Genomic DNA, 24,557 nt, shown 5'->3' with positions numbered 1-24,557 from the left:
TGAAACAGAAGAAGAAGAAGGTAAATCACAGGAATTGTTTCAAGAGATTGAAGGAAAACAAGCATATTTTGTATGTGCTTAAAGATGCATCTCCAGCATTGAGGAAATCTATTATCCAAAATTGTTCCCAATCAAGTATCAAAGCTTTGCAAGAAATCGTACAAAATACTTTAAATGGAAATCTTCAAATTCAGCCTAAGCGTATTGGACCTCTGAAAAAGTATAAAAATGAGATCCGCAAAATTGCATGCTCAAAAACATCACAGTGCTCCAGGAGGAAATTACTAGTGCAGAGAGGATCAGGATTTTTACCAATCCTAATTTCAACTTTATTATCAGGAGCGATTGGAAAATTTTTGGGATCATAATGAATAGGAAGAAAAATTCTCTACAACGATATGTAGTAGTCACACCCGAGTTGTTTGATGAATTAAAGCCTTTCATAAATTTTGAGAAAAATTTGACATCTCTGGATCGTGAGATATATAAAATTCTCTCAAACAAAAAAATGAACAATGTTGAGAAATGGTACAGATACAGACATTCTCTTGCAAAGCAATCAGAATTGAAACGCAAAAAGCAAAATTTTCCTCGATCTATCAATTTGCATCGTGAAAAGCAGAGAAAAATTTTACCAACATATTCAGTGGGTACCCAAACAAGATACAATGGACCACCAACGTTGGATAAATCTACTACAACGGCGTTTGAAAATGATGATATGTTCATTGATGATGAAATTCAAGATATTGTTCAAGAAAATGAACTTTCTCAAAAAGAAGATTCCCTGATCAATTTAGGAGAGGAGGATATTTTCGAAACCACTAATCTTGTTGATGATGAACATTTTGATGGACTCCCGAGAAGTGCTCAACAAAAGCTTTTAAAAAAATTGTCGAAATATGAGCGGGATCCATCTCAAAGATCTAGCATTCCAGCATGTATAACAATTGAAGATAATGAGGGAAATGTATACAGTGTGCCTACAAATAAAGATGAGCCTGAGAAAACACCTGCTAAACCAAAGAGGGCCAGAAAAATTACACCACGTTCGCCGAAACGGACTCGAAGCTATATAAGGAAGATGCCACAAGGCTCTGGTCAATCTGAAATCATTTTTCCTGTGCAAAAGAAATTATCATGGACTCCAGTACCTTAGATGAGGAATATTTGAATTTAAACAGTAAAAACTTGTATGCCAGACCACAGAAACTGTTTGAAAATTTGAAAAATATTGTCAGCAAAAAAGACATAACAAATTATTTGCAAAAACAAGATGTGTATACTTTGCATCATCCTGTAATAAAGAATTATCCAAAAAATAAATATATTGTTACAAATATTGATGAGTTATGGGAAATTGATTTGGTTGATATGAGACAGTATAAAAAGCATAATGACAATTACTCTTTCATTCTAACCGTGATTGATGTATTTTCCAAATTTGCATTTGTGCGCCCACTTAAGAATAAATCTGCAGAAGAGGTTACTAAAGCTTTTGCCAATATTATTAAAAAGAGTGGGAAAATTCCTGAAAAAGTACAGTCTGACCATGGGAAAGAATTTAAAAACTCAATTTTCAAAAATTACCTAAAAAGCAAAAATATTCAACAAAATTTTTCTTATAACCCATCAATTAAATGTGCCGTCGTGGAAAGATTCAACAGAACGTTTAAACAGAAAATGTTTAGATATTTTACACATAAAAAGACAGAGAGATATATCGATGTTCTGAATCAATTGATTTTTGTCTATAATAATTCTTATCATAGAACTATAGGAATGACACCTAACGATGTAACAGATGATGATGTTGCAAATTTAAATAAAAGATATAGAGACCAACATTTGGATTTTTTATCAAAATATTCAAAGAATGCAAATAATCTTCAAGTAGATGATTTGGTGAGAGTCGCAAAATCTAAACCATCATTTGACAGAGGATTTCAGCAACATTGGACAGTCGAAAAATTTCACATAGACAAAATAATCACCAAGAAACCCTTCCCCATATACATTTTGCGTGATTACAAAAATACTCCGATTTCTGGAAGATTTTATAAACAACAATTGCAAAAGGTGAAGATTAAAGATGGCCATCCTCCCATTGAAAAGATTATAAAAACGCGAGGATTGGGGAAAAATCTTCAGTATTATGTAAAATTCAAAGGAGATGATACATCTCATTGGATAAATCAGGCAGATATTTTAAATCAATATGGCATCGAGCGACATGAAAAATGATTTTTACTTGACTCTGTTGAGCAATTCCTCTCAGAGATATTTTCCTCATAACACTCTGGCAAATTTTTATACCAAATTGCCAACAAAAATATTCTTGCCCGGTGAATGGATTGTTGGACTTGCTGAAATATCATTTAATGTGGCAGAATCATCTGGTGATAGGGAAAAACCTAAAGCTGTAAAGCCAAAAACCATCACCATAATAAATAATCAGGGAGCGAGAAAGCCGATAACAATTCCCATTTACACACCACAAACACCTCTAAGAAGTCTTCTCTACTTGGTGAAAAATGCTTTTAATCATAATTCTGCAATGGACAATCCAACTGTGGGATCTTCTTTCGAGGCATTCAACATTGAAATGAAACTCGAGCAGCTTATTGAGGAATGCACAAAGTGTACATATGACACTGCGCACGAGGAGATGAGTGGAAATAGTGGAAATGCCAAACTCGCAGCTCTTCTGAGACCAAAACAACAATGCGAGCCAGCTGATATAATTGTAAAACAATCTTTTGATGAGGTGTCTGAACCTTTGACCACAATCAACATGTATTTAAATGACACAATGTTTGATATTCCACTGTACAGAGATAATTATGAATCTATTGATGATCTTATGAAAACAATATTTGCATCTGTTCCACAATCTGCACGCAACAAAGATGAACTTTTAAAAATTTTAGAACATTCAAAATTACCTCCAATCATACATGATGTGAACAGGGATGATTTTGTTTCATCATTTTTGCATCCATCGATTTCTCCAGTCCCATTTACAACAAGTCACACCAGGGACTTAATGTTTGTGTACACTGATATAATTAGGCCTCAACTTGTAAGCAATACTTTTGCAAGATGCCTGAGGACCATACTTTTAATTCAGAACAATGAAGTTTATAAATCATTTGAGAGAATTCAATATTTTCCTGTAGAAAAAAATGATTTTGATACGATTGAAATTTTAATCACATCCCAAAATGGGAAACCCTACAATTTTCAAGCAAGCTCAACACCAACAATGTTAGTACTTCATTTTAAGAGAAATAAATGATGTTATGAAAAGATATAAATACTCCTGTTATTATTGATTTCTTCACTATCTCAAAGATGGCTAACCTATACACTTCATATTATATGAGACAAATTGGCCGTGGAGAAATTGGAAATGTTTATGTTCCTGATTTCTATGGCGTACAAAGAGGTCGAGGACTGGGTTCAGTTCTTGGGGGCCTAATTCGATTCTTAAAACCACTTTTTATTAGAGGATTGTCTGCATTGAAATCACAAGCTGCAAAAACAGGAGCTGAAATTTTAACAGATATTGGTACAAAACCCCTTAAAGATATTCTTCTGGAGCGGGGTAGAGAAGCTCGAGATGATTTAAGACAAAAAGCTATTAAAAAATTCAAAACTATGACTGGAGAAGGTATATATACGAGTCCACAGAGAGGATCCTCTATTCCCTCATCATCCTTAGTGAGGTCCAGATCGAAGAAAAGGAATAAAGCCAAAAATATTCTTAACAAAATTCAGGAAAAAATTATTAAAAAGAGATCAAAGCTCAAAAAGGTCAAAGCCAAGCAAAATAAAAAACCTAGAGTCTTGGATATTTTTTCATAATGGCACAATATACAGAATGCATGAAGAGCGAACTGGATATTTTTCTATCTCCACCCTTGCAAACATCTATTCTCCGAGCCGATGAAATCTCTTATCAACCCCTTGCCAGCCTAGATAATACATCAGTGATTGAATTTTATTCTGTATCCAATGGAGATTGCTATCGCGATCTATCTTCAATCTACGTGAAATTTAAAATTCAACTGTTAAATGAAAATGGAGAAAGATACACAGATGAGGATATTGATCAACCAGGAATTGTAAACAACATCCTGCATTCACTCATTCGATCGGTGTCTGTTTCACTGAATGGAAGGATCATTTCCCAGAGTGAAGGAGATTATCATTACAGGAGCTATTTTGAGACACTTTTGTCTTATGGACAAGATGCCAAGAATACTTTCCTACGCAACTCGGGATGGATAAAAGATCAATCAAAAAGAAAGAATTTGATTAAAAATAGCAAAGTAATTGAGGTTTTGGGTCGGCTGCATTGTGATATGTTCAATCAGCCAATATTCTTAATTAACAATGTAGACCTAAGGGTTATTATTACTCTTGAAAAATCATCTTTCTTTCTTCTTTGTAATGATAATCTTAATCCACAATTTCGCATACACGATGCAACAATGTATATGAAACAGATAACTTTAAATCCAAATATTCTTCTTGCCCATAACAAAGTGTTGGAGCACAAGAATGCAGAATATCATTATAAAAAAGTTGAAATTAAGACACTCACTGTTCCCGCGGGTTCTAATTCCATAAATTTGGACAATATTCTTCATGGAATTTTGCCTCGCAGAGTAATTTTTGCTATGGTTGACAATTCTGCATATAATGGACAAAAATCTCAAGATCCATTTAATTTTCAGCATTATAATATCTCAGATTTCGCCCTACTTGTAAATGGCACACCATATCCAATTAATCCTCTACACATGGATTTTCCTAAAGATCAATATGCAAAAGCATACCAGACTCTCTTTACAGGAACAGGCATTCACTATGATGACAAAGGGCATGACATCACATATGAAGACTTTAAAAATGGATTTTTCATATTGGCATATGATCTGAACCCTGATGCTCATTCAGGTGGATGCCTTTCTCTACTAGATCAGGGCTCTATTCGCATAGAAGCTCGTTTTTCTGAGACAATTCCAAAAACTATTACTTGCATCGTGTATGCGGAATATGATGCGAAGTTGGAAATTGATAAAAATAGGAATATCATTTTGTCATAAACTAATATGCATTAGATTATTTTTTGTCTGCCAATAAAGAATTTATAAATTGTGAAAATATGTGTTTCTTTTCTTTCAATGATCATTTGTTGGTGATCTTCATTTTTCATTGAGGTGCTACAATTGCATCGCACACCCAAGACTTTTTTCCCGTGTTGCTTCCTCCGTCTGAAGGAATCAAATTCTCGCGCTCAGCAAATTCTTTCCCATATGATAGCGAGCGCGCGAAAAGGTCTCATATTGCATTTGCATTTTTCCACACTTGGACACTGCAGAGGAAAAATTATTATGAAGAATCTCACCTAAAATTTCATTCATTGATAGCGAAAAAAACCACAACACATTTTTTTATATCACGTGCGGATAAAGTGCACAGTCATCTGCGCATTGTATAGGGAGAAAAAATTACATGAGAAAGAGTCCACCAAGCTAATTTCCGTTAATTCAAATATTAATCTGCGCGATATCCAATGAAAATCATTCATCAACAGTAATCTGCGCGATAGCCAATAAGAATCAACAGTAGTCTGCGCGATATCCAATGGAAATCATTCCTCAACAGTAATCTGCGCGATAGCCAATAAGAATCAACAGTAGTCTGCGCGATAGCCAATAAGAATCATCAGTAGTCTGCGCGATATCCAATGAAAATCATTCATCAACAGTAATCTGCGCGATATTCAGTTAAAATTATTAACAAAATATAAGAATAATGAAGCGGGGAGGGGCAACAGGGCCTGGGGGGAAGGGCCTGAAGGTAGCCCATCGACCAGAGTTATCGATGTGGCCTCACCAAACAGTATCGTGCGCGATGGAAAGCCACGCCCACCAAACAGTACTCTGCGCGATATTCAGTTAAAATTATTAACAAAATATCAGAATAATGAAGTGGGGAGGGGCAACAGGGGCTGGGGGGGGGAAGGGCCTGAAGGTAGCCCATCGACCAGAGTTATCGATGTGGCCTCACCAAACAGTATCGTGCGCGATGGAAAGCCACGCCCACCAAACAGTACTCTGCGCGATATTCAGTTAAAATTATTAACAAAATATCAGAATAATGAAGTGGGGAGGGGCAACAGGGGCTGGGGGGGGAAGGGCCTGAAGGTAGCCCATCGACCAGAGTTATCGATGTGGCCTCACCAAACAGTATCGTGCGCGATGGAAAGCCACGCCCACCAAACAGTACTCTGCGCGATATTCAGTTAAAATTATTAACAAAATATCAGAATAATGAAGTGGGGAGGGGCAACAGGGGCTGGGGGGGGAAGGGCCTGAAGGTAGCCCATCGACCAGAGTTATCAATGTGGCGTCAGCAAACAGTATCGTGCGCGATGGAAAGCCACGCCCACCAAACAGTACTCTGCGCGATTATTACTACTAACGTGTTCCAGTTATACAAATTATGCGAGAAAAAACGCGTCCCAAACATCAAATTTTGCGTCTCATACTGCCCCACACCGGGAAGGTTTGGGACAAAGCGTCAAGTTAAATGTTTTATCTTCTCCAAGAAAACTCAGTTGTTTTCCAAGTTGTATCGAGTACTTTTTATAAAGTCAATACCCATAAGTATCCTATAGACCGCATAAAATCGTAATACACTATCGTGGTTTTTTGGAATAGTGTCTCAAAGTCAAAACATAAAAAAGTGTCCCAACCTCCCCGGTCTCCCCTACCTCTCTCTCCGGCTTTTCTTAATATTAATATTAATCTTATATGTGACACCGCGGTGATTCATTTGGCTAGAGGTCACGAAATAATACTCATTTCGTAGTTCCACGAACTCATAATTTTCTTAAAATGTGATTTTAATTTAGGTTGCGAAAAAGGGCTTACTGGCGAAAAAGTACTGACTCTACCCTATCATTGAATATTCATTGAATATTGTGTTGATTCACGTTAGTGGTGATTTGTACATTTAACCTGAAGTAAGATTTGCCTTGTGAATTAGATTTTTCGTGTGAAAAATGGGAAATTTTCTAAGAGATTAACCAGTGAGGTGATGGTGCTTATTTTGGACAGGTGTTTTTCTCACGAAATTTCGTGAAGTTTTAGCTTTTGTGATGACTAGGTTGGACAAATGCCTGGAGAAACAAAGGAGCATCATCTCTACGAACAAGATATAGCGAGAAAAGCCTTCAAAGGCTCCCGGGAAGGTCAAGGAATACGCTAATCCGCACGTACTTGGAGTACCGAAGTCAACTCACTTTAATGAATGATATGGAAACTTTCCAGGCTTCTTGTGACATTCTACGTTTCCCTTACATGAACAAGAAGAGGACTTGGTAAGATTGGTTCATGAAATGAAGAACAATGGGCATCCTCTTGAGGCGGATTAGCTGTCCATATTTACAGCCAAGTTGTCCAAAATTCGAGTCAAATTCACCTCTATATATCAATTCATTTTTAAACGTATTAACACTAATTTTAGTAAAAATAAGACGACAAATAGCTTGCCAAGTTTCTAAACAACCCTTCTGAAAAGAGAGTAACAAAAACAGTCAATTAATATTGAAAATATCGCACTTCAAACTTGGAACATCGATGCTTATAAGCAGACCGGTCAAATTTATGAGCCCTTACCCTATATTTTCTTTCTTCATAAAAACTTTGATTTGGGTGTGGCTTATTTTGAATGGGCATGATGGGCATGATACATTAAACCCCGCCTATAATTGAAAATATTGTGATAGTTTCGTAATACATCAGCCAATCACAATATAATAATATTTAAAATTATAAATACAAAAATCTTATGTGGTTAAAATTTCTAAAATGGGCGTGACTTAAATTTTAAGTCTTACACGCAAGTGGTTAAAAAAATATCACATCAATTTGCATTGGATCTAAAAAAAACCTTATGCCTAATGCAAACAAATCATTTCTAAAAATATAATAATTAATTTTGAATGTGAAAATCAATTGTACTCAGCCTATAAAATAAATTAATTAAAAAAAAATAAATTACTCACCCTCACGTACGAAGCATTGATATAATCTTCGGTTTCTGTTGGCAAAATAACTCTTGCATGATCATACGGAACGTAATCTTCTTTCAAATTCTTCCAGTTCTTCTCATAGAACCATTTAGCAACAGTTATTGTACGCTTTGATTCATCCTTCACGAGTAAATCCTGCAATTCCTTCCACTTTGTGTCCAATGGTGTCGATCCATTCAATGTTTTGATATTTATTCCCTCAATAAACTTTTCCATTCTCTCAACTTCCTTGTGGAACCATTTGAGTACATTCGGATCATCAAATGCATATTTGTATTTGCCCAAAATAGTTTCATTGTTTCCCAATTCCTCATTCTTCACGCTAGATGTCTCACTCAATTGGTCAAGAGAATCCAATTGGGAGAGAATAGAGACATTTTCTCCGCTCATTTTCCTGTCAAAAACCGATGGAATTGATTTTGGAGCTGGAGTTGCCTCAAGAACTTCCAGAGACCCTTTGTCTGTACTAGTTTCAGCTTCAGCAGCCAGAACATTGCTCAGAATGTCTACATTCTTTTCCACTTTAACTGGTTCTTCTTTGGCTGTGGCTGCTGCTGATGTTGAGATGACTTTCGGTTGAAGAAGTGGAGTCACAGGAATGTCTGGTGTTGTAAAATCAATGCCCGACAGCAAGTCCAAATTGGACGTTTTAGCCGGAGTCACAGGAGGAGTTGGATCAGCTACAGCAGCTGTTGCAGCTGCAGGTGGTTCTGGATTAACTACAACTTAAATTTAACAAAAAAAAATCAGGAAGAACTATTTTATTATCAATAAATTTATAGGTTTTCGGAATTATCGCGTTTGAATTGGTTGATGTCCAACGCAAAATAATTTTTGTTGCGTAAATATTTTTATATTCAGACACAACAGCCAAAATTCAGAAAAGCCGAAATTCCGAAAGCTGAAATTCCGAAAGCCAAAATCCCGAAGAAACAAAATAAGAAAACACCAAGACGAAATTCCCAAAGTCCAAACCTCAAAAAGACAAAATCCTAAAGGCAAAATCCCGAAAATCTCGAAGTTGGAATCTAGAAAGTCAAAATCCCGAAAGCCAAAATCTCGAAAAGACCAATGACGAAAAAATTCCGAAGAAACAAAATCTAAAAAGCCCAAGACAAAACCCCGAAAAACTAAAATCTTGGGAGCCGAAATATGGAAAATCAAAATCCCGAATGTCAAAATTTGGAAAAGCCAAAATCCCGAAAAGACAAAATTTCGACCGTCAAAATTCCGAACACCAAAATCTGAAAAAACCAAAATTCCGAAGAGACAAAATTCCGACCGCCAAAATCCCTAAAAGCTAAAATCTCGAAGCTGGAATCTAGAAAGTCAAAATCGCGAAAAGACCAATTACGAAAAAATCCCGAAGAAATAAAATCCGAAAAGCTAAAATCTTGAAAGCCGAAATATCGAAAACTAAAATTCCGAATGTCAAAATTTCGAAAAGCCAAAATCCCGAAGAGACAAAGTTCCGACCGCCAAAATTCCGAAGAGCCAAAATACCGAAAACCAAAATCTGGAAAAACCAAAATCTGGAAAAGCCAAAACTCCGAAGAGACAAAATTCCGACGGCTAAAATCCCGAAAAGTTAAATCTCGAAGCTGAAATCTATAAAGTCAAAATCCCGAAAGGCAAAATCTCGAAGACCAATCACGAAAAAATCTCGAAGAAACAAAATCCGAAAAGCCCAAGCCAAAATCCCGAAAACCTAAAATCTTGAAAGCCGAAATATCGAAAAACAAAATCCCGAATGTCAAAATTTCGAAAAGCCAAAATCATGAAGAGACAAAATTCCGATCGCTAAAATTCCGAAAAGCTAAAATCTTGAAGTTGGAATCTAGAAAGTCAAAATCGCGAAAAGACCAATTACGAAAAAATGCCGAAAAGCTAAAATCTTGAAAGCCGAATAATCGAAAACTAAAATCCCGAATGTCAAAATTTCGAAAAGCCAAAATCCCGAAGAGACAAAGTTCCGACCCCCAAAATCCCGAAAACCAAAATCTGGAAAAGCCGAAACTCCGAAGAGACAAAATTCCGACCACGAAAATACCGAAAAGTTAAATCTCGAAGCTGTAATCCTGAGGCGTGCAAGAACCGTTGAAACCGAATAAACGTCAAATAAAACATGTACGTCAATGCTCAAAACGCTACTATAACAAACTTATTTTGACGTTAATTCGGTTTCAACGGTTTTTGCACACCTCTGCTGTAATCCATAAAGTCAAAATCCCAAAAGCCAAAATCTCGAAAAGACCGATCACGAAAAAATCCCGAAGAAACAAATTCCGAAAAGCCCAAGTCAAAATCCCGAAAAACTAAAATCTTGAAAGCCGAAATATGGAAAATCAAAATCCCGAATGTCAAAATTTCGAAAAGCTAAAATCCAGAAGAGACAAAATTCCGAAAATCAAAATCTCGAAAAGCTAAAATTCCGATGAGACAAAATTCGTACCGCCAAAATCCCGAAAAACTAAAATCTCGAAGCAGGAATCTCAAAATGACCAATCACGAAAAAAAACCCAGAAGATTCAAAATCCAAAAAGCCTAAGTCAAAATCCCGAAAAGCTAAAATTTCAAAAGCCGAAATATCAATAAACCAAAATTCCGAATGTCAAAATTCTGAAAAGCCAAAATCTCGAAGAGACAAAATCGGAAAATCCAAAATCCCGAAGAAACAAAATAATCCCGGTCAAAGGAGAAAATTTTCTGTGTTTTGAAAAATTATTCACCATATAATTTCGTTGCTGTTAAGATTTTGACGATTCGGGATTTTGGCTTTCGGTTTTGTGACTTTCGAAAATTTAGGTCATAGTCGGTTTCATTTCAACCGGTCATATCAGGATTTCCAAGATTTCTAACTAATTCAAAATTGTCCAAACGATTCCCATTTCAGTTGTTTGAACCGGCCGGGATTTGAACCCGGACAACTATAAGAGTCGAATCAGAGATCTCACCGTCCAAGACCCGATGGTCTTGCCTATTGCACCACTGAGAATGCATACCTAGAAATCTCACTTGCAAAAACGCTACGTTCTACGGAATGTCGTCGGAACAGAATATTTCTAATAAAAATAATAGATCATTATCATAAACTCACCTGGTTCTACAGCCTGGCTTGTTTGAACCTGCGTCGCAGAAATCTGACCTGCAACGGCCGTAACGGGCTGAGTTACTGGATACGCGTACTGCAAGAGAAATAAAACAACCATGTCCTCAGTGAAGGATCTTAACAAAAATTCACCTGGTACCAAAAGACTAACCTGGGTAGTATCGTATGTTGACCCAGTTGTGTTAAATGTCGAACTAGCCACAGTCTGACCGTATCCACCCTCTCCCGCATTCGTATAGTGATTCTGAACATATTGAGACATTGCGCTTGCATCCATCTGATATCCACTGGCATATTGATACTCCCCGGTCATTGAATTGTAAACATAGCCAGGATGAGAGGCATACGACTGGGTTTGACCGTTAATGGCATATTGATTTGTAACTTGCTGATCCTGTACCATTTGCTGAGGTTGCTGTGTCTGTGACACTACAGGATACTGTTGTTGTTGTTGTTGCTGATCATAAGCCATTCCAGTCGTATACTGCCCATACATTTGACCAACACTCGTTGCAGCTTCATACTGATTACCCCCATAACCGTATTGAGCTCGATTGGCTCCTATTTTTAACATATTCAATCAATATCTATATAAAACCTTTGAATTATACATTTAAACTTACCATCAACTTCTGGCGTTGATTTCTGACCGGTATAACCTACTCCATCCCAGGTTTGAGGGCTGTAGGTTTGACCTAAGCCCTGATTCAAAGACATCGCAGCCACCTGTTGCGTCATTCCGCTGACGGAAGTATCGCTAGAGTGTGAAGGAGCAGGAGATGGTTGTGATTGGTAATACATTTGATTCTGTTGATCAGTTGCAGAGTAAGTCAAGGGATAGCTATAATTCGACTGGTTGTAGTAAGATTGCTGTGGATCAACACACGTGGACATATGACCACCGGCAGGAATGCTACTGGTGGAATGTGTAGTAATTGGAGCAGCTTGTTGGACATTAGCCGAATAGCTATTGACTGATGATGCACCAGCAAAACCATGTTGTTGATCATAATAGTTGTAGGTGGGGTATTGCTGGGCCGGTTGCTGTTGGGCCTGATAAGAACTGGACGATGTTTGGGTAACAGGGTTAGTGTAAGTGTCAGAGACACCACTCTGTGACGACTGAGATACATTTGCACCTTGAAGGAAAAATTTACAAGAAAACGAATGTTGACCGATTTTGTTAGAGTTTTAGTAGTAAACATAGCTTGAGCAAGCAATACGTCAACGAATACTATGTACGAAAAATCTAAGTTTGGTTTGAAATTCAAATTCTAAGGGAAACACGCTTTGATTTTCGTCTGTGTGGTACCACGGGGAAGAAGAAAACAGTCGTGATGAAACGGAAAATTGAAATTGTTAGGGAGAGTTTGAAAATAGAAAGCGAACCACGAAAAAGTGGGAGAGCATCAAAGGACTGACAGATTGATGTCATCATACCGGAGATGCGGATGGCTTTAACGATCGGACATGGTATAAATAGTATCAGCGAAGAAGACCATCCTAAAATGCTAGAATTAGAGAAAAACTTACGAATGGCAGGGTGGGAGAGGCACGCCCGGAGAATAACTTCTCTTCCTGAATACGGTATTCATATTCAAGAAGAGGAATATGTAAGACGGCCCCAATTAAAGGGAAGTTTTCCTCCTGAGCTGACCCGACAAAGTGAATGCCAAAGTCCTTAAGAGAATATACTAAGATATAGTCGAGCCTAGATTGGTTGAGGAACAATGCGTTTTCAGACCTGGTAGAAACATAGAGGATCGGTCTTTCACCTTGAATATGATTTTCGAAAATGATTGGGAATACGGCACTCCAATTTATGCTTCTTTTATAGATTTGAAAAAGGCATAAATGATCAAATACGGAGGGAATAAATTTGAGGTATACTGCACAAGTAGGGATTGTGCAGTACTTGAGGATTGGGTTCTTGTACAGAGACTGTAGTAGCTGTGTTCATGTAAACGGATCTACGCCGGAAAGCTTTTAGGTGAGTGTTAGACTGTGTCAGTTCATCACTTTCATTGTTGTTTATTATTAATCGTATCGGGATTCAGGATATATTTGTTATGCCCAACGCACAATAACTTTTGTTTGTAAACATGTTTTCAAAATTTCCTATGAAAATGAGCAAGATGATTATATCTAGATCTCACTCACTCTCATTGAAATGTTAAAAACATGTTTACTAAACAAAAGTTATTGTGCGTTGGTCATTACAATTTAATCATGTTGTCGTAAATCTCGTATTGGAGGAATTTGCTGATCGTAGATCACCCAGAAGCGCATTTCGCGCAATGTGGGTGCTTCTTCCATGCTCCTGAAGTTTTTGGGCAGAAGTTTCTCCCCAGTGCAAAAACTCCTAGAGTATTTGCACTGGGCGGGAGGCGAGACTCTAACTCACAACTGTGTTGTGAGTCAAACCGGTCAAACCGAACCAACGGTCTCGCGGTCTTGCCTATTGCGACATTCCCTTCATTGTTGTTCATAATGATATATGGACAAAGATAATGGAGGGCAAATTTATGCAAAGGCCCTCAATAGATGATCCTAATTCCTCAGAGTGTCTGACAGATTGGGATAAATGTTTACTGCCAGATTTCATAGGCTAAATATTCTCGAGGATCAGCCTAAATCTATTTGGGTCCTAAGTGTCGATGACCTGCTTCATCATATAAAGATATCACAATTTTGATAATATGGTCATGTTCAGTTTATGAATGAATAAAGAGTCCTCAGAAAAGCTATATAAGCCATTGTGGAGGAACCTAGACCTCATGGCAGACCTAGGACCTAGGATAAAGTAGCTGAATCAAATTTAGGATCTTGCCTAGGATCGGCTTGCGATCGACTCCGAATATCTTCCTGAAGTTGTGGAGGATCGACATGCGTCAGTTGCTAAACTGTGTTTTTTTTTAAGCCAAATGGGATAAGTGGGGCAAAGTGTTGCAAGGCAAAAAAAATCAAACTTCGATATGTTTCCACAAGAGACCGAGACTTCAAATTTAAACCATTGATAGTCCTAAAGGCGTCTACACATTGAGAGCAATTTTCGTCAAAAATTGCGTTTTTGACAGAAATTTGACGTTTCCACCTACAACTCTGCAGGAAATTTCCTTCAAAAAAGCAATTTTTGACAAAAATTGCTCCCAATGTGTAGAGGCCATAATGGACCTCTGAACTTCAAAATTTCAAAAGACTTGAGCTTGATTTGATTTTGCGATTATTTCATTTTCTGAACTGTAATAATAATAATAATAATAATGCTGGCACAATATTCTATGAAGGAACAAAGCCTTCCCGCAAGAGGATTTCTAGATATGCATTATTATTTTTTCTTGTACGGGATGAAGTTGTCAGTCCCATGCCTGTGGAATCAAGTGCAGTGGAGCTCACTAGATGCAATTCGAACATTTTTAACGGCAGAAAAATTCCTGTTGACCTAAAGGGGATTCGAACCCGGGACACTTGCATCATAGAGCGAGTGCTCTACCACTTGACCCATTGAGTGCCCCTTTCTGAACTTTATGTATTATTAATTGTTTTATAAATAATTTTAACTTGCTAAACACGTATCTGTTGTTCATTTTATATTTCGCAAAAAGTTGAACCTTTAGATATTCTTTAAAAAAGCCTACTTGATGTAAAAAAGTACCGGACGAAAAATTTGAACAGAGTAAAATTTTCACAGCCTAATGGTTTCCAGTTTGCCTTTTCTGCTTTTTCTTAACATGAGATAGAGAAAACTGTGAAGGCTGTGACCAAGTTTCAGCAACAAAACAAAAATATTAAAACTAATAGTTGTTTGTCTCTTTCTGTCAAATGAAAATTGAAATTTCAATTTCATTTTCAATTTCATTTTCAATTTCAATATTAACAGCGCTGGCACATTTTTTCAATTGAGTGAAGTTTTCACAGTCTAATGGTCTCCAGTTCGCCTTTTCTGCTTCTTTTTAACCAGAGATAGAGAAAACTGTGAAGGCTATGACCAAGTTTCAGGAGCAAAACAAAAATGTTAAAACTAATAGTTGTTTGTCTCTTTCTGTCAAATGAAAATTGAAATTTCAATTTCATTTTTAATTTCAATTTTTTGACAGAAAGAGACAGCTGTATCAGATTTCAGTGTGAAAGAGTAAGAGGTAAAATTTCAATCGATTGAATTTCACTAAATAGAAAAGGTGTGCCAGCGCCATAATAATCCTTTTGTTTACGAAAACCGGTAAAACTTTTATGTGATTAAAAATCGGTCAGGGCTTCTGGAAAATATTGGATTTTCCTCGCTCTCCTTTATATAATTTTCTACTAAGTTCATTTTATTTTCTTTTTCAATTTTGTTTGTTTTAATGCGAAAATTTGTATTTCTTTATGAATGTAAAAGAAAGTTCCAATTCAATTCGTTTTCGTCTTTTGCTCAATACTCAATTTTTACGCATTTCAAGGTGTTCTAAATTTTTTCTTCTGAATCAAATATTATGTTTGAATATTAATACAAGAAAAATATAAGTATTATCACTTTACCTTGAGCCGTTGTGTAGTAGTACTGCGATTGATAGATGGGATTCGTGTAACCAGACTGAACCTGTGATGCTTGACTCAGTGTCTGCTGCTGTTGAGAGTAATACTGCTGACCTCCATCCTGATATTGACTGCTGGCAGGAGCGTAATTTTGCAGTGTTGGATCAGGCTGATAATAGATATTCTGATACCCTCCAACGACCGTCTGTGACATGAATTTGTCTGATGTTGTAGTGGTTACGCACGTTGACGTGGAGGTGTTCTCTGATCCCAAGGGATTTGGTCTCACTGCAGGTGGAATGTATGAAGTTTGCTCCACATTGGATGCCGTTGATGAGCCACCGCTCAGTGTCAAGGTCCCCGACTTTAGATAATCCTTCAATTTGGGTCCATTTTTACTCACAGACACCGATTGATTTTCTGAGACACTGTGACTCGGCGATGGTGTGATGTTTGTGGATTTGAGTCGCTGCTGACGCTCTTCTTCTTGCACATCCCTGGCTGCTTTGATTCTCGTCACCAATTTCTGAACATTTCCCTGGAGTTTTCTATAAAACTCAAGACCCTTGGCACTCTTCCCTAGCAAATCCTCGTAAATGTCATAGGAAGCTGCTAGAGATGAGAAAAAATGTTCTCTCTTGTGCTTCGTCTCCACTAGAGCCTTCATCTGAGGTGCACACTTTGCATAGGCATCAGTTAGTGCCTTCAAAATATTATTCTGAGCTGACAAATTCTGTTCAATGAGAGACACAACTTTGTCATGCTTAGCCAGTTCCTTCTTAAACAACTTCTCCAATTTCTTTTCCCACGTCACAATTTTCCCTGTAATATCATCAGCTGTAACACCATCTCTAAATTCTTGCACAAGAGTTGCCCTTTGAGCTTTCATCGTATTGACTTTGGTCAAGAGATGCTTCAGCTCAGCAAAGTGACTCTCATCAGCTGCCTCTTTATTCACCGGAACAACTCCAGTGATTTCTGACAGTGGTTGTGCCAGAGTTTTGAGATTCGACACATGCAGACCCATTGCCTTTCTCAGAGTCTCATTGCTTTCTCCAGCTTTATTGTGAGCTTCCTGATATTTCTGATATTCACGAATTAACTCAGAAAAATGCCCACTTGGCCGAGAACCCATTGTCTTTTGATAGGATTTCTCTCGAGCATCTTCCTCTTCGAGCAACTCCCGGATTTCCTGGAGCATTGACTCAACGTCTGAGCAGGACTCAGCCAAACTCGACATTGAAGACACCAAGTCACTAATGGCATTAGGACGAGCATGTAAAGCAGCACAGCGATCAACAATGCCTGAAGATAAAATACAGGATGCTTGAATGCTCTTCCCAGGCAAAATTCGCTCTTAACAAATTATTTTTGGGGAAGTAATTGAAATATCTGATTTTATTTAACCTATTCAGAATGTATGTACCAGAAATACTTGAGATAGACTGTTCATATTTTGGAATTAGTTTCTTACAGATTATTTGAAGATTTTTTTGAAACGGTTAATTTAAAAAAAAAAAACGACGAGTGGTCGAATTTTCCGTTTGCCATTTTGAGTAAAAAAATTTGCATGACTTTCCGCGAAGCGAGAAAAAGACAACAAATGTATTTTTATCTCTGTCTGACTATTTTTCCGTAATTGAAGAACTAAAGTAACTAAAAATCCATTCTCGATAGAAATTCGGATAAAAATTGCCCAGCAATAAATCATCTAAAATCACTCAAATTGCGTATGATGTATAATACCATGGTAAGGAATGGGTTAATTTATTGCATGTTCTGCAAATTTTGAAATAAGGAACAGATTTGGGGATTTATCAAAATGTTAGTAAGCGTACGATATAATAACCGAAATGCCAAAAAAAGTTATCAAAAAAAACTCTTTACATTCTAGTTTGAAATTAAAGTTATGGGAAAAATTACTTTAAAAAAATCATAATGGATAAAAACGAATTACGAAATGCTTATCAATGTTTTATAATGAGTTTGGGTACCAAAGAAAACAATGTTGCTGGTAGGCTTGCAAACCCTGAAAAATTGTCCAATGAGCAGTATGATTCAGAGATATTAATTAATATTGATAATGCATTCGAAAATGAATAATTCCATATAGAAATGATGAGAGTTTGAGAAAATTTCTGTGCCTTTTTGGAATAGGGTAAATTAAGCTAATGCAAAACCTGCTCCAAATGGAAATTTTTCGCTACTCCAAATGGAAACGTCACTGTTTTCATGATAAATACAGTACTAAATTACTATATTTATTTATTTTCTATACATCAGTTTCATTATCTAGTTAATTTTGCTCCAAATAAAGCGAAAATCCATTCATATTCACAAATTTTAACTTATTAATTTCTCAAAAAAATTAAAACTGTACCTTTTCACCATCGAATTTTTCATTGATCGACCATGTTTTCCAATGAAAAACACAATAAGGTGACTGTTATTTATACGTTTTGTTTAACATTTATGTCATATTTCTGGCTAATTTTAGTTAAATTAAGTGCTAATCTTTATTGTTAACGTTACGTGAATTTTTCAAATGAAATAATTAACTATTTCGTGAACCAAAAGGGTTTTTCTGAAGTGTCTGCAAATGCTTCAATAGGAAACCCCGGAAATATGATTTTTTTGGAGAGATTTTCTTATTGTTTTAGATGGGAAAGGAGAAAAGACCAGAAATAAGAACAAATTTCTGCACTCAGGAGCAACTAAACAAGGTTTTGGAAGCCCTTCGTCGCGGTTACACTTACACTGTTTGTCTCCAATTAGAAACTTTCCCTTGTCTCCATTTAGATTAATTTGTTTCCAATTAACAGTATTAATGAATTTTCGACAATTTCAATATATTTTATTCTCATTGAAAATATTTTTTATGAAGATGAAGCTATTCACAGCTCTTACTGATAAGGAATTGGTGAAGAATAATAAAAAAAAATGAATAGGGTAAGTGTGCCAAATTCCGGCCACCTTTTTTGTTCCTCGAATTTCCATGAACTTTTAGATTTTACGTACTCTACAGATTATACAATGCAAAAGAATAACAAAAAATGTAGCTTCGACAAACGAGATGACATGAAAAAGATATTGGAAGAACTCCTGAAGGGCAAGGAACTATGAGAATGAAGGTGGCCGAAATAGGACACCAAAGCAATGTCTATATTTTTATTAATTTTAAAATGTATTAAGAATGATTTTAGAGTAAATAAAGACGGTAAACTCTTTACAAGGTTCCCAGCAACACTCTTTCAGAAGAAAGAATAAAAAAAATCAATTTGTATTTTAAATATTACATTTCAAACTTGAGACTTTGACGCTTGCATGCAACTATGCCGAAATTTGGCACACTTACCCTATAACTGCGTAAGGCACGTAAGGGATTTCCCTTATTTATTTTTTACGCATTAATGACCAGCGCACAATAACTTTTGTTTGTAAATACGTTTTCAAAATTTTCTGTGAGAGAGAGAGATAACTAGATCTACATTCATTCACTCACACTGAAATGTCAAAAGTATGTATACAAAACAAAAGTTATTGTGCATTGGAGATAATATTCCAGAAAAAGCATTTAAATGTCAACGAAATATGTTAAGTAAATTTAAAACTAATATAATGCAATAAAAACAGAAAAAACCTAAATTTTGGATTAGTTTTTTCATGTAATTTTAAGTTCTACAATTAAGCATAAATTATTCCGTGGTATTCTATAAAACTTTTTATTGTTTTAACTCGAGAAAGCAATCATAAAATTATCCATTGATTTTACAAATTTCTAATGCGTAGTCAGGATTTTAGTATGACAGGGACCTAATTGGGGGATTAGGGAAAACGTACCAAATTTCGGCCAGATTGCAATTTCGGCCACTTCTTTTGTTCCTCAAATTTCCATGATCTTTTAATTTTTACATATTCTAGAGATTATGCAATGTAAAAAAAAACAAAATATGTCGCTTCGACGAACACGATGATATCAAAAAACTTTAGAAGAATAGGTACTGGAAGGGAAGAAAGATATTTTTCAGCTTGAAATTTTGATCTTGGTTTCAGAATTGAAACCAACATTTGAGTTGGCATTCCCCAAAGAAAAGTTTTTCGAATGCAACAATTGCAAAACAAATATACTAATTTTGACCAAGAATTATGAATTTGAACTTATTGAAAAATCAATAAAATTCTTTAGGGCTTTCGCGGGGCACGAATTTTTTCGCGGATTTTTGCGTGACGAGTTTTTTTTGCGGATTTTCACGGGAAGTGTATTTTTCGCGAGTCGCGAATTTTTTCGCGTATCTTCGCGAAACGCGAATTTTTTCGCGGCTTTTCGCGGAGCTCGAAATTTTTCGCAGAAATATTCGCGGGTCGCGTATTCTTTAGTGGATTTTCGCGGGGCAGGTATTTTTTCGCGGATTCTCGCGGGGTGCGTAGTTTTTCACGGATTTTCGCGGGGCATGAATTTTTTCGCGGATTTTTGCGTGACGAGTTTTTTGCGGATTTTCACTGGGAATGTATTTTTTGCTAGTCGCGAATTTTTTCACGAATGTTCGCGGCGCAGGGCGCGAGTTTTTCACGGATTTTCGCGGGGCGCACAGTTTTTCGCGCTCTTGCGCGAGGCGCGAATTTTTTCGCGTGATTTCGCGAGACGCGACTTTTTTCGCGGCTTTTCGCGGGGCGCGCAATTTTTGGCAGATTTTCGCGGGTCGCGTATTTTTTTTTATTGATTTTCGCGGAGCGTGTATTTTTCGTAATGAATATCTTCGCGGGATTTTCACGGGTCGCTGACTGAGGTTCTAAACGGATGTTTAGTTCCGAGATAATCGACTTTAAAGGTTTTTATATACTTTTATGCATTTCTCATCCAATTTTTTTCATTTTCAAGTGAAATTTTGACCAGTGAGAATCCCAGATAAGCTTATGATAGCCAAGATTCTTTACAGGTCAACTCGAAATGCGTGCAACTCGGGGTGCTTGCAACTCGAAGTCCTTGAAAATTCGATTGTGAGTTAAATTTTGGGGGTAAAGATTCACGTTGAGCAAACAGTTCTCAGCCACCGCGAAATGGATAAAATTGGCTCGACGCGATTCTTTATGGCTCTGGCACACCTTTTAGATCAGGAAAATTTCTTGAAGTAAAAATTCGCATCTCTTTCTGTCTCACACCTATTGTATATGTTTATCTCACTCTTTCGCACTCTTCTTCTTCTCTCAAACATCACTCCGAATTCAATTGCGATCAATCGAATTTGGAGTGCCAATGAATGAGATAGACATATGCCAAACGTGTCAGAAAGAAAGGGATGTGAATTTCGTTTTCATGAAACTTACTCGATCTAAAAGGTGTGCCAGAGTGACCAATGACCCCCAAAATTCAATTCATAATCGAATTTTCAGGCATTCCGAGTTGCAAGCACCCCGAGATGCACGCATTTCGATTTTGCCTATAAAGAATCTCAGCTACCATAAACTTATTTTGACTTGTCATTTTTTTTAATTACGCTGAATATAAATTTATACAGTAGTCTCTCGCTATAGTCCATATTTGGTTTCAAATTTGACACTTGAGTCGCAAACATCCATGAATTGCCAACGCAATGGTCTGCCAGTGGAATGACATGGTACAGCTCTTACCATGTGGATTCCATTGGTATCCCATGCGAAAATACCGGCTGGTTTTCCGAGATCACCCATGGAGTGCCAGTGGAGTACCAGTGGAAATTACCCCTCCCAGGTACGGAACTTACCACAGGAATTCCCTTGGTGTCCCATGGGAAAATACCGGCTGGTTTTCCGAGATCACCCATGGAGTGCCAGTGGAGTACCAGTGGAAATTACCCCTCCCAGGTACGGAACTTACCACAGGAATTCCCTTGGTGTCCCATGGGAAAATACCGGCTGGTTTTCCGAGATCACCCATGGAGTGCCAGTGGAGTACCAGTGGAAATTACCCCTCTCAGGTACGGAAGTTACCACAGGAATTCCCTTGGTGTCCCATGGGAAAATACCGGCCAATTTTCCGAGAGTACTCATGGATTTCCCATAGAGTACCAGTGGAAATTACCATGCGGCAGCTTTAGAATTTCAACGGGAATGCCCATGGATTTCCACTGGATAACACCACCACCGAGGCTGGTAGATTCCCATGGAAATTGCGTGACGCGCCAATGCAAAATTACAATGTACTTCTACAGGGGAATCCAGGGGGATAAAGGGTGGATTTCACCAAGTGGACACGTGGAACATTCCATTCTGTTACCAATGGAATTTCCATTGGATCGCGCCGGATTTTTCTTATAGGGTATAGTCCATGTAATTTTTTAAAATTATCAACGACTTTTAGTATTGAAATTGCTCGACGGCTTCCACTTTCTTTGCGATTGTGGTACTTGCCCTCGCTCTCTTCATTATTGATCACAATTACCACAACTACTCAATAAAATTTGCCAAAAATATTAAAATAATTTTGCATGTCGCATACTAAAAAACATAACCTAACTTAAAATCAGTGTTTTGAAATAAACGGTCGATAAATTGTGGACTATAGAGCGATGGCCTATAGCGAGACTCTACTGTAATTCTAAATGTTTAAATGAAGTAAACATTCAGTATAATATTAAAAAAATAACTTTATTTTGTGTATAGCAGATTTTTCTTTTAAAAAATAGGCCACGCCCCTAACTAAAATATTGGCTATTTTTATTCCTATATTTTTGATAAAATTTTACGACACAACGATAAAAATAAGAAGCTTCCACAATAAAATATTTAAGTTTCATCATAGTAATACAAATTTTGAATTTCTGTTGAAGACATTTCACAAAAACCTTTCTAGAAGGCGTGGCTTATTTTTTCTGAACTTTATTCCTATAATTTTTTTAGGTGAAAAATTTATTTCTTTAATTTACGAAATATTCTCAAGTTTATTAACAAGTTAGAAAAAATTGGAGAAGTAATTATATTTTTCCCATATTCCTTTAATGAAATTGACCTAATTTTTTCTGGGACTGGTGTGACTTAAAACTTAAAACTGGCTAAAGTTAAAAGTTTACTACATTCGTATAAAATAAAATAAATGGAATCCTACCTTGAGGCAATTTCACTGTGTTATCAAACTGAAGTGAGTCCAAATTGAGAGAGTTGACAAAGGCGTTGAGTTCAGCATCTTTCTCTTCGACTTTGGCCCCAACGTGCCTCAAGAGGGCTGCTTTTTCCTCGCTGTAAAGTGAACTGCCCTCGTGAGCCTCCATGGGCACCAATCTGTGAAAAATGTCATTGTTGACGTATTCCGGATCCGAAGGATTGAAACCAATTCCATTCATCATCAACTTCTTTTCCACTTTAACTGGCGGAATTGTAGCCAAGTCTGGTACTTGTTCGTGGTAAATGTATTCATTTTCCTTTTTTGCTGCATTCCTCTTGGCCTCAATTACATCCATTGTGAATATGAGGGCTTCATTAATTTGTTCCTGATTGGCCATTCCCTTACTCTCCTTCTTGGCCTCCTCGAGCTTATCAAAAGCTGCCTGGTAGAGTGTTACTCTCTCGCCCATCTTCTGCATTTCCTCATATTGCTGCCCTTGATAGAGATAGAGAATGGCCGTCAGGTAGGCAATCTTGAATTTCACGTAGCGCTTCCATTCTTTGAATGTGCGACTTCCGACTGTCTCATACACAATTCCCTCATCTCCGCCCGTGGTCAGAGCCCCCAGGGCGACTGTGTAGAAGTTGACAATGAGACTGGCCACTGTGGACACTGTAGCTGCCTTTCGGTTGTCCGTCAGACTTTTCTCCAGGATGCACTCATGGGCTTGGGCAAAGGAGAGTTGTTGCATGAAGAACATGAGATGCCTTCCCAAATCTCCCATGTCCACATTCTTGTAATTGTCACGCAAATGCCCAAAAATCCATGCAGCACACTGGAAATGGGTGCAAACCAGCTTCATTCCTTCTTCATTGGTCCGGGCATCAGCAGCTCCGAGCTGTGTATGCAAGGCTCCGGCATTGTAGAGAATTGCTGCCATCTCATGATTGATGTCCGTAAAAGTTGTCGCTGTCCCCGAATACAGTTCCTTCCAGGCAAATGTCAGGGATATCTGATCTCCAGTGTGGCTCATGAATCTATGCACCAGGGAATGCAATTGGCAATAGTACCTCTTGATGGTCGAACATCCATCCATGTCATGACTGGCCCTAACTGCACTGTTTCTGAGACTTTCCAGTGCATGAAATTCCTTGGCATACGATTCAGGATCTTCATGGTAGAATTCTGCGATGTACTGCAATGAAAAAATAGGGTCAATATCCCTCCCGGAAAAGTCTGAGTCATCCAATTGCAGTTTTTCTTTTGTCACAGACGCACTCACTCGCTTGAGACTGCTGAAGGAGGTGGGCTCATGACTCTGTTTGGCCTCAAAGCTCAGCATTGGCAGCCGCGGCACGGCCTCCATTGTCACTTTTTCACACAATCCGTCTTCTTTGTAATTAAATTAGGAAATAAAATATCCGGGGAGAGAAAATTCCGCAACACAAAAACACCCAACTTCTGACATGAATGAAGTTGCCAACAAGTCACCAGCTCAACTCAGCGACTTTTTTTTTCCAGCGCAATCGCGATTTGTCGCTGTGTAAAAAAATTCAGAGTAAAATATTATTCCCTCTCAAAAATTTGATGTTAAAAAATTTTACTTGGGAAAAAAATAAATTAAAACAGTGAAAATAGTATACAAAATTTTTTAAAATCGAATGGTCAATAAAATATTTCGAGATTTGATACATTTATCTTGAAATAATTGATATAAAGATTTTGACTACATGCATGAAAATAAG

The 24,557-nt window shown here is 37.2% G+C and overlaps 2 protein-coding genes across 5 annotated transcripts in view; one reads left to right on the top strand and one right to left on the bottom strand.

Annotated features, from left to right (window-relative positions):
- Positions 1-24,293, bottom strand: part of LOC129801154 (tyrosine-protein phosphatase non-receptor type 23) — a 38,423-nt gene extending 14,130 nt beyond the window's left edge. Inside the window, exons 1-7 of one of the 4 annotated variants that reach the window (XM_055845927.1) lie at positions 24,095-24,293; positions 22,816-24,007; positions 15,738-17,039; positions 11,843-12,358; positions 11,371-11,780; positions 11,208-11,295; positions 8,084-8,835 (exon numbers count right to left, since the gene is read on the bottom strand). In XM_055845927.1, the coding sequence (XP_055701902.1) occupies positions 8,084-8,835; positions 11,208-11,295; positions 11,371-11,780; positions 11,843-12,358; positions 15,738-17,039; positions 22,816-24,007; positions 24,095-24,178 (4,344 nt within the window). In that variant the 5' untranslated portion in view covers positions 24,179-24,293. The remainder of the gene's footprint in view (positions 1-8,083; positions 8,836-11,207; positions 11,296-11,370; positions 11,781-11,842; positions 12,359-15,737; positions 17,040-22,815; positions 24,008-24,094) is intronic. The other 3 variants (XM_055845928.1, XM_055845925.1, XM_055845926.1) reach the window with 3 other exon arrangements.
- The window catches only part of LOC129801176 (40S ribosomal protein S12), a 422,333-nt gene that overhangs the window by 358,734 nt on the left and 39,042 nt on the right, over positions 1-24,557 (top strand). The window lies entirely within an intron of this gene.

Source organism: Phlebotomus papatasi, chromosome 2 (genome assembly GCF_024763615.1).
Source record: "Phlebotomus papatasi isolate M1 chromosome 2, Ppap_2.1, whole genome shotgun sequence".
In the NCBI taxonomy this organism is placed as follows: Eukaryota; Metazoa; Arthropoda; class Insecta; order Diptera; family Psychodidae; genus Phlebotomus; species Phlebotomus papatasi.
The sequence above is the reverse complement of the archived record's forward strand: the minus strand, read 5'-3'. Positions and strand labels throughout refer to the sequence as shown.